This window comes from Physcomitrium patens, chromosome 8 (assembly GCF_059467195.1).
Source record: "Physcomitrium patens ecotype Gransden chromosome 8, ASM5946719v1, whole genome shotgun sequence".
Classification (NCBI taxonomy): Eukaryota; Viridiplantae; Streptophyta; class Bryopsida; order Funariales; family Funariaceae; genus Physcomitrium; species Physcomitrium patens.
The window spans coordinates 14,575,039-14,588,466 of NC_143417.1; the positions used below are offsets into that span (position 1 = coordinate 14,575,039).

At 34.4% G+C, this 13,428-nt stretch overlaps 1 protein-coding gene across 1 annotated transcript; it reads right to left on the minus strand.

Annotated features, from left to right (window-relative positions):
• Positions 1–6,162: 6,162 nt before the first annotated feature.
• LOC112286018 (uncharacterized) lies at positions 6,163–11,659 on the minus strand. The gene is made up of 5 exons (XM_024527507.3): positions 10,456–11,659; positions 9,513–9,665; positions 8,893–9,309; positions 8,631–8,707; positions 6,163–8,346 (listed from the first exon to the last, which is right to left on the minus strand). Exons 1-5 carry the CDS (start codon positions 10,805–10,807, stop codon positions 7,129–7,131), a joined length of 2,217 nt encoding a protein of 738 aa, XP_024383275.1. The 5' UTR covers positions 10,808–11,659; the 3' UTR covers positions 6,163–7,128.
• Positions 11,660–13,428: the final 1,769 nt, after the last annotated feature.

A 13,428-nucleotide genomic window follows, 5' to 3' on the forward strand; every position in this document is an offset into this window, starting at 1 on the left:
ATATATATATGTTTATGTCATAATGATTAGAATAAAATTTTTGTCCTAGTATGGAATATTACTAATGGCTAAGAGGACCTATCAACTACCTTTAAAAGAAACATGTATCAAAGTATGTGGCAAATATAATTTGTCACATCATGGGCTTTATTAATATGTGATTATTCCTTCTTGTGGAACTTGTCTCTAAAAAAGAGTGATAATATGACAAACATATATATTTACTTAGATTAAAAAATTAGATAGAAATAAATAGAAATAAATAGATTTAATAAAATCTTATAAAAAAGATTCATAGATGAAATTTTACTTTAAACATATTTTATAGGTAATTAGTAGATTGAAAATTTGGCCAATAAGTTGACTATATGTTGCACATATTGATAACTTGTGGTAGAAGTTTGTCATACTGTGTAGATATAAAACTTGATTCATAAGCTAGATACTTAATAAAGGTCCTATAGAATGGTACTATAGAACTCTTAATTAGACATTATATATAGAAACAAGAATTAATCCTTCTTTATTCTTGTGAATAACTTGTTTGTCCTTAGTCTTATTTCAAGGGACTCTATATTTCTTATCTTTGAAAATAGCCATTCTGATTTAATACTATACCATTTTTAAGTTAATATCTACTCTTTTTGAGTGACAAAAGAGTATATTAATCATTTGATTGTTTGAAATTTATGTCCTTGATATATCAAGATTGTTTCTTTTTGTTAAATTTTGTGAATTTTTTTTAAGATTTAAAAGTTTGAAGATTTTGTATACTTTTGTCTTAACTTATATATATATATATATATATATATATATATATATATATATATATTCATCTATAACATGTGATTTTTATAATAAAAATTAATATAAAAATATTCATTATTATAAATAAAGTATAAACATTCACTTGGCCAATCAATATTATATTTAGTTTTTTACTAAACCATATTTTAATAAATAAAATATTATAATTTTTGAACTAAAGTAATTTATTTAACCATCAATTTTAAATAAAAAAAAACTTAAAATTCTCTTTTATATTCTTTCTAGAATTTATATTTATGTTTGTTGAATTATTGATTTAATAATAATTTAAAGAGAATATTTATAAAATATTATTTGAAATATTACTTATATAAATTTTAGATTAAATCCAAAAAAATGCATTGGTAGCGTTTCTTAATTTGATTCTAAATTAACTTATGTCTAAAGCAAAATAGGTTCTTGATCCAAATCTTGATAGATGTTTCTACATTTAAGAATATAAAAGATATGTAAAAATAATATCACATAATTTTTAAAAATTATACTAATTATTTTTTAATTTTTAATTTTTAATTTATCTCTATAAATCAAAAAAATTAAAAATAATTCATAGAAAATAAAAATAAAAACAACAAAAATAACTATATATATATATATATATATATATATATATATATATAGTTTTATATATATAGTTTTATATATATAGTTATATATATATATATATATATATATATAGTTTTATATATATATACATATATATATATAGTTTTATATATATAGTTTTATATATATATATATATATATATATATATATATATATATATATTAATTTAACTTAATATTTTAAATATTGAAATAAATTGATTTTTTATATCTAATTTATTATCTTGATATATATATATATATATATATATATATATATATTTATATATTAATAAACTCTAACTTATTAGATTATAACTATGGTGGATCTTGAATGTTTTTATAAATTTGATTTCTTTATTTTTACAAACCTAGTTAATCTAATAGTTCCATTACTGCCTTGTATCTTATCATTCTGAAAAAAATACAACCCTGTGATGATCTGTTTTAAAAAATAAATAAATAAATAAAATAATAATAATCAAGGAAACATCTGATTCAAAGAATTATTAAAATGATTATGTTTATCTTGATTAAGTAATGTGGTTATAAAAATTACAAAAATATTCTGCATTACTTCTATGCTGATATTAATTATCATTTGAATTTGTTTCTATCTTCTTTTTCTTAAAGTTATTATAATTCTAAATTTTGGTAAGTTTATGAATATTATTCTTGTTAAGCGTGACTTTTTTCTAAAAGTTATTTTAATTCACAATGCTTTTTGATACTTTTTAATTTTACCTGGAATATGGTTAGTGTTAAAAAATATTAACTACTAAATATGCTTTCATATTAGATTATTATATATAGAACTTGGTTTATAAATAATTTAGCAGAAATAAATAAAAGATGTTATCACATCTAAATAATTTTTAATTAGATCACCAAAGTATGAAAACATTCATTTTTTTATAATAAATTTATAAATTATATATATATACTAAATAATTATTTTTCTTTAAAATTTTAATATCAAACACTTTTAATTTAGAAAATTCATAGAAAATAATTATAGTAATAATCACAATTTTTTTTGAAATAAAAAGATTATTATTTTTAATATTAAAATAGCTAATTTTAAAAATAACATATTTTTATATTACTACTATTTTCTAAAAATTATTATCACTATTCTATTTAGATCAAACTTCCTTGTAAGTCTTTTCATCAAACTTAATGATCTCATTGCTTTCTTTAAAGAAATGAATGTAATGCTAATATTATATTGTTGACACATAAATAAAAATAAATAAAATTAATATATATATATATATACTCACACACATACATCTTGATTTATGTTCAAAATTGTATTCTTACAAATAAAGATTTTAATTATTTTATTTTTTATATATTTTTATTGTATATATATATATATATATATAGAGAGAGAGAGAGAGAGAGAGAGAGAGATTTTTAATTTTCTCTTTTTAGCTTTAGAATTTATATGTTTATATATTTGTATATATATATAAACTTTCATTGAGAGAAATAAAATATCATATAGTTAAAATAACTACTATCTCAATTTGACATAGCTAAGCAATTAAAATTCTAAATTACAAATCTTAGATATAATATGCAAGTCCAATAACTTTTTTGAGTCTATATATATATATATATATATATATATATATATATATTTCTTATAACAAGTTTACAAGTTATAATTTGTAAATAATTCTTCAAAATAGTTATAAAAAATTAAATTGCATAATTGATAGAATGCACAATCAAAATTGTAACATTTCTAAAAACTTTAATATATATATATATATATATATAATTTCTAAAAATATTTTATATAATTGTTTTTGTTTTTTTTTAATTAATTAAAAATAAAAGTATTTATTTTAATATAATTTAATCTAAATTTAGTATATAAATTTATTTCATAAATTAATTTGATTTTTTATTTGAAATTAATTTGAAAATTATTCTAAGATTTTAAAAAAATAAAACTTTTTCAATACTTAAATTATTTATTTTTTATAATGTACCTATGTAAATTTTATTTAAATATAATAAATAAATTACAAAGAAATTGCATAGAAAAATAAAATATATTATTAAAAGAGTGATTATTTTTATAATTAACTAAAGTCATTTTTCTGGAAAATAATAAACAAGATGTTAATGACTAAGTCCACCAATCTTAATTTAACACGGACCAAATAAGAAAACCATTTCAAATTTGCTTCAAGATATATTCTATATTTTTGTCATATTTTATATTAAAAAAATATTTTGAAAAAATTAAATATTTTTGGAAATGAAAATGGAACTTAGGAATTTGAATAGCTTGTTACTGCTTCTATAATTAAACAACATAGAAAAATAGATTCATATTAAAATCCACAAAAGAAACATATGTCAAGATAAGTTTACACTTTAATAAAAGATAAGACATTTGTTTAAAACTAAAAACAACAGTTTGCACTTAATACAATCAAATTTGTTATCAGTTTGGTTGCATATTTTATAACTACATTATCTATACATTCTTTAAAATTTCAAAAGCTCATGGGACTTTTTTTCTATTAAATTATGAATTTTGCAGACATATAATTTTTTTAAGTGTATGTTTATTTTCAAACATAAATGATCGAATAGATTTTCTCAGAGAATATTCGGTATTTCTGCCTAAAATTATCAAACCTTATTTTCATGATTTTTAATTTTTCTTTTTTTATTTCTCTGTTAACAAAATATGCTTGAGAAAAGAATAGTGGTATAAAGGTGTTGAGTTAGGTGCTTTGCAATCATGGGCAATAGAAAGGAAGATGTAGACACTGTTGCATTGAAAAAAAAAATTGAAGAATACTAAACCTTCAAAACATTGAAATGAATAAATAAATCATTTACACATTGAGACTTAATTTTAAAGACACTCGAGTCTAATTCTACAAGCACATGCAAAAATATAATAAAAATTTATCATACTTCTTCATCTTTAAATTTAAAAAAATTTAAATACTTTATTATAAAAAAGAATAATAATTACTAGATATAAGCTCTTTAGAAATCTATAGACGGTAATTTATTTTCCTATTGCATAAACATGCAATTTACACTTTACTCTTTTTGAAATCTAGTTTTTAGTGTTGAATCTTTGTGATGGTTTTTTATGATCTTTACATGTACTCTCTTGTTTTTGGTAATATTTTACTGTCACAAACTAATGCATGAATCATGTAAGAGTATTATAAGATATCAATACAAGAAATAAACATTGTACAATTAAATAATAGAGTCCCTTTCTTGAATGGAAGAGTTCCCACATGTTACCATGAAGGGATATCATAATTAGCACTTGCCAATCTTAACCTAAATAGAGTGAAAATCGTATTATTCATAATTAAACAAATGATCCTTCTGCAAAGGCTTATTTTCTCACAAGGCACCCTCTTAAAGAGCATTCCTCTGAAGATACCTTTATTGTTCAATCACAGTTCTTTTTTTTACTACAAGAACTGATACATTCATTCCATGTGCTAATCCAATGCAAGTGTTTATTTTGATATATATATCTATATATAAACACATATAATTTAATAAGAAGACCATGTCATGAAGAAATAACTTACAATAATATGTTATAAGGTTTAATACTAAACCCAAACAACAAAACCACACAAACCACATATTACTATAGTTTTAAAACACAACAAAGCTGAAGAAATAAGAAAACTACCCCCCTACGTTTAAGTGGATGAAGTTATTTACAAACCCAATCAGGAGGCATAATTCATAACACAAATCTTCTTCACAAATCAAACAACACATCCAATGCATTCATTACACCTTTATGTGTGCCACAATACCATCACAAGCTTTTAAGTTTTTTTTTTTTTTTTTTTTTTTTTTTTTCCTGCATATTTGTAACACTGAGCTAAAAATCAGGTGTCTCAAAAACATTGTTTTCACTGTAGAAACTTGTTGTGGAAAGAGAGGTTCTTAGCATGGGCCTCAACTACTAAACCTCAAGGGCTGCTAAAACGACAGTAGATGTGACACATGAGTCCACATATTTCACCGAGAAAGCTCAATCATTTTTGAGGAGAGGGGGTGTGAAGTGAATTCAGTGTGCTTTTTGCAAATGTGTTGCAGAGTTCTGTGTCATTCATGTTAATTTGGTAATGGTTAGAGTTGCTTTCGTAGGGTGAAACTGGTCCATGAACTGAAGCAAGTCATTATCCAAAATATCTGGGTTCATGGAAAATAACCTCAACCCACATCACCTTTCACGAGTTATTTTGTTTCTGTCCAGCCCGTGGCAGTCTGTCAGGGAAAAGTGTTGATAGGAGAACCAATCAGTTTCGTAGGAAAACGTTTTCAGCCAATCACAATCCCCCACCACTTGTTTTTATTAGTGTCGCCGTCAGTATAGGACTATTCTGTCCACGATTGATATGATTGTCTTTGCGTGTGGGTACAGAGCAGATCAAATCCTGGTAGCAGCAGAGGCCGTGCACTTCTGCTCGCTCGCGCTCGTTATGTTTTTATTATTTGTTATTCGTTTATTTGTTCAATTATTTACTCCCCAATCAGATTCTGAGATAAGGAGGGTTACCCCTCTCTCCCGCCCTCCTTGCATACCCCCTCTAAAGCAAAGCCCTTCCCTACGGCAAATGATGAAACCTATACGGCATGTATGGTCCATCAGTGTAGGTTCAAACTGTGTAAAAGCCTAGGAGGCTGGTCAAAACTCATCAATACGGAGTTCATGATCAGAGTGCGTTCACATGTCATGAGTGCACTCAAAGTGCAATCGTGTTCTCATCCTCAGAATTCGGTTGCAAAAGCGGTGTACCAAGCATACGTGGTGACCGGGAGCTTGGAGAGTGAATTCAGCTGGGGACCTTCTAGAGACAAAAGCCGTAACCAGAAAGCCAGAAGCTAAAAGCTATGTACCACCCTCAGATGATCTCATTCCTCCATAGCTGTCGAGAATATTTGATGCCAGCACAGAGATGTGAAGAAGTCTCATGAATACATCCCACAACATGAGAAGTTTTGCAATACTTCTGTAACTATTGAATCGAATTACTTTTGTCTGATGTGAGCTTTGGCTAATCTAGACACTGACGTGTAGTTTCTACACAATAGGGTCCCAACAGGTTCTGATACAAACGACATTCACAAAATGAGCAAGTGAAGACTGACTGAGCACTATGTGAGAGGTTCAGGTTGTACAACAGGCACAGACACAGGCTACAGTTTTTAGAATGTCACAAGGAGAAGGTTGATTTACATGGACAGCTCATGGCCGGGCCCCTCAATGTATCTACCTCCGGTAGGTCGTCACCATCGACAACCATAGCGCACTGTGGACGCCAGGATGGCCGAATCAACTGGTCACTGAATTTGTGACTTGCATGGAACTCATCACCTTCCAGAGCACCGAAGCCAACGTAGTGGATGCTGCTGTTCATAGGTTTGGGCTTCAGGAACCTGGTCCAATCAGAAAACGACGCATGCCCTCCTGGTGTCCGAGAGATGTTCAAGGGTTCTAGACACCACCAGCGCTGTGGAAGGTAAAAGATGAATTTCTAAGAGCAGCAGCTCCCATTTGTATGAATCCAGACTTCAAAGGGAAAAAGACTGAGCAGACTACTGCAGAACCCTAGTTTTCTTCAGTTAGACTCTCATACAAAAAAGCTTAAGCTTAAATACCCCAGCTATGAATCGTTTTCCAGATGTCATTGTCGATCATAGAACTCCCTGAAAACCTTCTGGCTCGTAAGAAGACCTGACCATTCTGCTGTCCAGTGCAGAACTGACTGGGAAGCCCACATTCTGTTGAGTATATGCTATTCTTTGGCTGCGAGCTGCAAACCCAATCCCATGATCCTGGCTTTGAGAGGAATACTGAGAGCTTAGGCCCGCACTCAGAGACTGACCCATATCTCCTAAACCTAGGTTCTCTGTCAATCCTGACCATTGCAAGGTGTCATGAGAGAGCCCTTGTGAGTTCCCATGGCTCAAGCGGTTTACAGGGTTTTGGTACAATGCCCACATTGGCAGTTGTTGATCCAAGCCTTCGTTCAAAGAGGTATGCAACGCAACACCTCTAAGTATCGATGACTGGACAGAGGGTACCATGCAGCTGAAGGTGCCACTCGTGGAGTTGACAAGGTTGGATGGTTCCTCAGCCGCAAGAGGCCCACGGACTATAGAACCCAAAGGACTTGATAGAGAAGCTCCTGTGAAACCTACTGAGGATGAGAGATCTCTTCCACCTGCCGACCCTGGTATTGATGATAACTCAGCTGTAGGGACCAAGTTTCCAGCCAGGTTGGGCAAAGAACCTACATGAGCAAAATTGATGTCATTCGAGAGAGGATGAGATGGACTCAGACCAGCTCTAGGTTGTGGCAAGTTTGAAGACGACCCTCCGCCTTGATGAGCAGCCCTTGAATGTAGTATATGCATCAACAGTGAGTCACCATTGGAATTTGAGCCGAAGTTTGTTTCGGCGATTCCTACAGATCCAATCGACATACCAGGGTTCCCATTCAACTGAGGGAAGACCTTGGTGTTAGTAGGGTAATCCTCCAAATCATTCACCACAGAGAGATGGTGAGGCTCAGACAGCTGATCCAGGTGTTGTAATCCATTTGGAAAAGAAGATAAGAACCCAGCGTTGTTTTTTAACATGTCCTTTAAGTGCGGAGGTCTAGGCAAGTCCTGCAGAAAAAATTGATGACTTAACGTGGGGTCGAGGCCACCAGAGAAACCTATTACATTGGAAGAATTCATCCTGCCCAACATGTGGAGCTGGGCTAACGCTTGAGGAGTAAGCTGCCCGTTTGCTATACCCATATCGGGAGATATCATAGAAGATGGCTCAGTGCCGCAAAAATGCGCACTCATGCTACACTGCTGGTTTGTGACGCCACTAAGTCTCTTCAAATATAAGCGGTATTTCTGTACAACCAGGTGAACCAAAGCATCTGTAAGTACCAAACACTAGCTGCACAATATCGACAGGTGATGCCTCTGTAAAATGAAGCTGGGCAAGGAAGCGCCAAAGGCTCTTGAACTTCAGAGCTTCAAACAAACTGGTAAGAATTCGAATCCAAACTCGTGAATAGACGTTTCAATTACAGGAACGCACAGATACGCGGGACTCATTACCTATCTTAAAAGTGGGCAATATCACATTGTGTACACGACAACATCACAAACATGTTCAATGTCGCAGGTATTACCTGCAAGTGGCTCGCTACGTTTTCACGAGTGAGACCTTGCACGCCCATCAACTCCAAAATCCGCTTAGGAACAGCCTCTGCATGAAGAAAAAGGCAAGAAAATGTGTTCAAGGAATGAAAGAATCCCAACTAACAAAAAGTAATTCACATGGTAGCGCTTAACCTCGGATTCATCTGTAGGAGTAGGTCAACGCCACCTTTGCTAATACTGACAATACATACGGTTCCAGGCTTCTTTGGAGTGTCATAACAAGAAACTTACTGTCTATTCCTAACTGGTTCACAGCACTGACGAACTGCTGATGAAGTTCGACAGACCACACTACTCGAGGTTTCTTCATGGTAGATGGGTCGTCGTTCTCCTCGTTATCGTCCTCATTTTCTTCCTTGAACTCCCCTTTCCTCCTTTTCGACAACTTCCAGTTACCATCAGTGGTGTCCGTAGCAGAAGACGTGTAGTCCGCATCGTCTGCTCCACCAGCCCGCTTCTGTCTCTCACAGCCACCAGCTTCCTCGATACTCTTCATTGATACGGCTTTAACTTCTTGCCGCTTTTTCCTAACCACATGCTGCCAAACGTTTCTCAATTCTTTTATTCCCACCGGCTTGATAAGATAGTCGCATGCACCGTGAATAACACCTTCCATGACTGCACTTGTCTCTCCGTTTCCAGACATCACTGCAAGTACAGAAGCTAACCCAGTTAAGAGAATAAAATAAAAAGGTGACATTGAAGAAATGAAAAGCCCAACCAACGGAAATGCGAGTAGGGGAAATTTCACAGAACTTCTATTAAATTAATAGCAAGGAATTCCTTGAGAACAGGCTTACTGACAATTAAACCCCATGAAGCAGCATATCAAGCTGATACATATCACTTACTAATGACAGGCAAGTCCATCTCTAGCCCAACGAGCTCCAGCAATTTGAACCCATCCATATCCGGCATGTCAACGTCACTGATGACAAGATCAAATTTGCCGATGTCTTCCCTGAGCAACAACAGTGCATCTGTTGCCCTTCCGCAAGTAGTAACTGAAGCAACACCCACATAATAAGTAAGAGTCGCTTCGCATTCTCGGATGAGCGATTGCCCCGAAAACTTATCTCTCACATTCCAAAATAAATTGCGAAAAGAATTTTGACCTCAACATATTCAACAACGTTATAGCTTTGACAAAGATGTCATTTGAAGTAAACAATTGTACACGAAATCCACTACATGGGACCGAACACAGTAATTCATCACATAGTAATTGAGTACAATGTGATTCTAGAGAACTCTCCACATGTTAAGCTGCGTTACAACTCAGTTGAGCGGACTAAGAACCCAACACGAACAGAAGAAGAAGGAAGGAAAAAAGTGACTCTTGCATGATGACTATTCAAATCGCCTATGACTAAAGAAGATCGGCAAAGGAAAAATCACGACGAACAACCAATAAACCTTTTCTGCCTTCAGAGATTCCGATGAGATGCATGCGACAGGATTAATATAACTAAAGACGTTGAAATCTAAGGAAAACTGTTGCTCGCCAAAGTCAGTTGATTTATCCTGACCATTAACGGCAAAAAGCGTCTTGTCTTTCTTTGCTTCTATTCTGCAAACTCCTCATTGACGTGGCCGAAATTCCTCAAGAGTCCAATTCAAGCGACTGCAACATGGGGAGCGGTTCCTCATGACCTAATGTCTTAAGGAGGCCATCCTCTTCCACACATATGACCGCCAGTGATAAACTGTGTGTTATTGTTTTCTATTTTCATTACCATGTTCAAGCAACATTGAGCAGTTAGCCATGAGAATACTCCGAGGGGGTGAAGATACCTCGATAAGAGCATAGGATCAGCATTCGCTCCAGAAGCACGAGGCAAGTGGGATCGTCATCGACAACAAGGACACGCATTCCAACGGGAAACTCATCGGGAGTGTCCAACATAGCAGGGTTTGCCCCCCGAACGCTATTACTAGCGCCGTTGATGGCGCCACTACACTGTCGGTTGTTTTGGTTCTGATGACTTCGTTTCAGCGGCAGTTGTAGCTGCTGTGGAGCCACCATGACTTGTGACCCCCCATCCCGTGACTCACCCATGCCCACTCTACAGCTTACGTTCCCTCCACTCGTTGCAATAGACCACGACAAAACAATGGCTCGCTGCATACCACCTTCAGCTCCCATCAAACGCTCTTCGGTAATCGAGCCTGCTACATAATATCAATACCACTATTCACGCCGGTATGAACACTCTTCTTACTCCTCCCAAATCTGCTTCTCTCGTCACAACAACTTCCTCTGCTTAAAAAATATTTACAAGCAAACAGTACCTCTACTCTTCTCAAGAAGAGTTCTCCGTCTCTCTCACCCCACCGATTCACCCATAGGCATCTCTCTCCCCTGAGAACCGCCCCAGCTGCAGCTAAAGCTACGTCTTCCTCCCCCCCAGTTCTTCCTTCAACCCCAAGAAGCGAAGGGCTCCACAAAGACACAAAGAGAACGCTAGACAGCGCGAGAGCGAAGTTCACGGTGAAGCTCAATGGCGGTGTAGCGATCACCAAAGCTCATACAACGAGACGAAGCGGAACTAGCCGCATCAGCAGAAGCAGAAGAGGAAAGTTACGAAAACTACAGCCACTCGCACACTATGGCCGAGCTCGCTGACTCGCACCCCCTCTCCTCTACCCTCTACAGCTAAGGCCGTAGACCACCCTAGTCTTCTACATTCACCCCCATCTCTTCCAATTCCCACAAAAACCAACCACGACCCAGAAGAAAACACGAGCTCCAGCCCAATGGACACACTCAACACCCTCAACCAGCTCAAGATTGAACTCAACCAACAACCCTTGTGGGTGGAAACCAAAAATTGAGACGAAGTTTCATGCACCCCACTGAAACGCCGCTACGAACTGTGTAGTAGGGCAAACCCACAAGAGAATGAGCAACGGATTGGAATCGAGCTCAGAAGCTGCACACACAGCAAAGGCAAAGCGAGCGACGCCAAGCTACGCAACGCAACGCAGCGAACGAGGGCAGCGGAAGGGGAAGAAGGGCCGTGGGAAGGGGGGGAGGGAGGTAGGGCGGTAACTGGGGTAGGTACCGCCTCACCCCGTCGCGCTAGCTGAAGGAAGGTCGGCTTGCGTCACTAGGGCAGCGTGTGGAGGGGTCCCTATTTTATACGACCTGATGAACGCCTACGAGGAAAGTTACACAGTCGGAAAGTAGCAACCGAAGGCAGAAGGAGGGGAAAAGCTCCTTTCTTGGTACAAAGACGACAGCGTAATCCAAATTTATACGTACTCCTATTCGTATATATATGGTATAGCTCCTTGCTCGCGACCTGGTACGTTTTCCCTTTTTGGAATGATCCCGATGCATCCATCGGATTATAGCGATGAAGTTCCGCTTTTTGTGGATGAAATTCCGTCGTCCATGGATCCACCCGAAAACGTAAATCGGAGGTGGAAAAAGTTTCATTTTAGTGGGACCCACTTTACACCAAGGTCGCAATTTTCAAAGCACTGCCTTTTTCCAAGCATTGTTGACAAAGGAATGCAAAGATCCTGCGTTATACTTTTTTTGCCAAATATGTAAGTTTCTGATTTTTAGGAAAAGAACATATATTTTTGTCATCGTCAACCACAAAAAGACCTATGAAAACACAAGCAAAAGGAAGCATACAATATGGACATGTGCGCGTTGTGGACACCAATTTTTAAATGTATGGTTTGTCACGTCGACTTGTTTCCACTAAATTCTAACCTGTGCACATGTTATTTTTAAATCTACAAGCTTTAATGTTACACACTAGACGATAAGTCATAGCAATAAATGTTTTTTTTTTTATTAGATAATTGTTGCTATGTCTTATCTTGGATAGCGCTATATATATACATATTTCATATTTATAAATTTCCCCCACCTGCTGTTTGAAATACAAACAAAAAAATTGAAATACAATCAATACTTGATTGGGTGATCATAGATCTAACGAAGAAAAGGTCATTATTTGCACAATAGGGCTATTTGTTACACTTTCATCCTACAGCCGGTGGAAAATTATTGAGGTCTAAATGAACGCATACAATAACAACAACTAAATCAAACTTCACATTCATTCATATTTCATCATCCGAATTCATCCATTACTAAAGCTACACCGCAGCTTCTGTTTATCGTCATACCTCCCCATGTACACACACGCATGTGAATAGGTACATTTTCAAACTAGTTCCCGAAACTCTCTTCACACGAGCCTCGCCACAGAGATTCCACGCATCCCGAAAAAGTAAAAGTAAAGCATAGACACTTCTGTCTTTATGGGCTCTACATGCACATCAACTCGATGTTCATTAGATTAAGCTTTTAGTTTTTTGTGCGTTTTTTTTTTTTTTTTTTTTTTTTTTTCAAACGGTATCAATTTTTTCTTTCATGTGCGCATCCATGTGTAATTTATGTACGCGAGAGATATTTCGATTTGATGGATTTCCCTTAAAAAGTGGCATAATTGAATCATATTATTTGTTGAATAGATATGGTATATCACTTCAATTTTGATTCTGTAACCAAAATTAATGTGGAGTATATGATAGGGCACCAAGATTCATTGTGATGAAATTAATTCTTTTGTTAGAATATGCATACTTTATTAGAATCTTGATGCCATCAACATACAATATTAATATTTCTTCTATAATATTTGATTTAAAATATTATTTTAATAACATTTCTTTAAAATTAAGAATATAAATATTTTTTTAAATGGAAGTTAAAGGCCAATTTTCATTTATTCAAAATATAAT

Excerpts from the sequence above, each read along its gene's own strand:
- LOC112286018 (XM_024527507.3), bottom strand. The coding sequence starts at position 10,807 with ATGGGAGCTGAAGGTGGTATGCAGCGAGCCATTGTTTTGTCGTGGTCT. Across the intron at positions 9,666-10,455 it reads GATCCTATGCTCTTATCGAG|TTACTACTTGCGGAAGGGCA; the intron begins GTATCTTCACCC and ends GTGTTGCTTCAG. Across the intron at positions 8,347-8,630 it reads ACGTAGCGAGCCACTTGCAG|AAATACCGCTTATATTTGAA; the intron begins GTAATACCTGCG and ends CTGGTTGTACAG.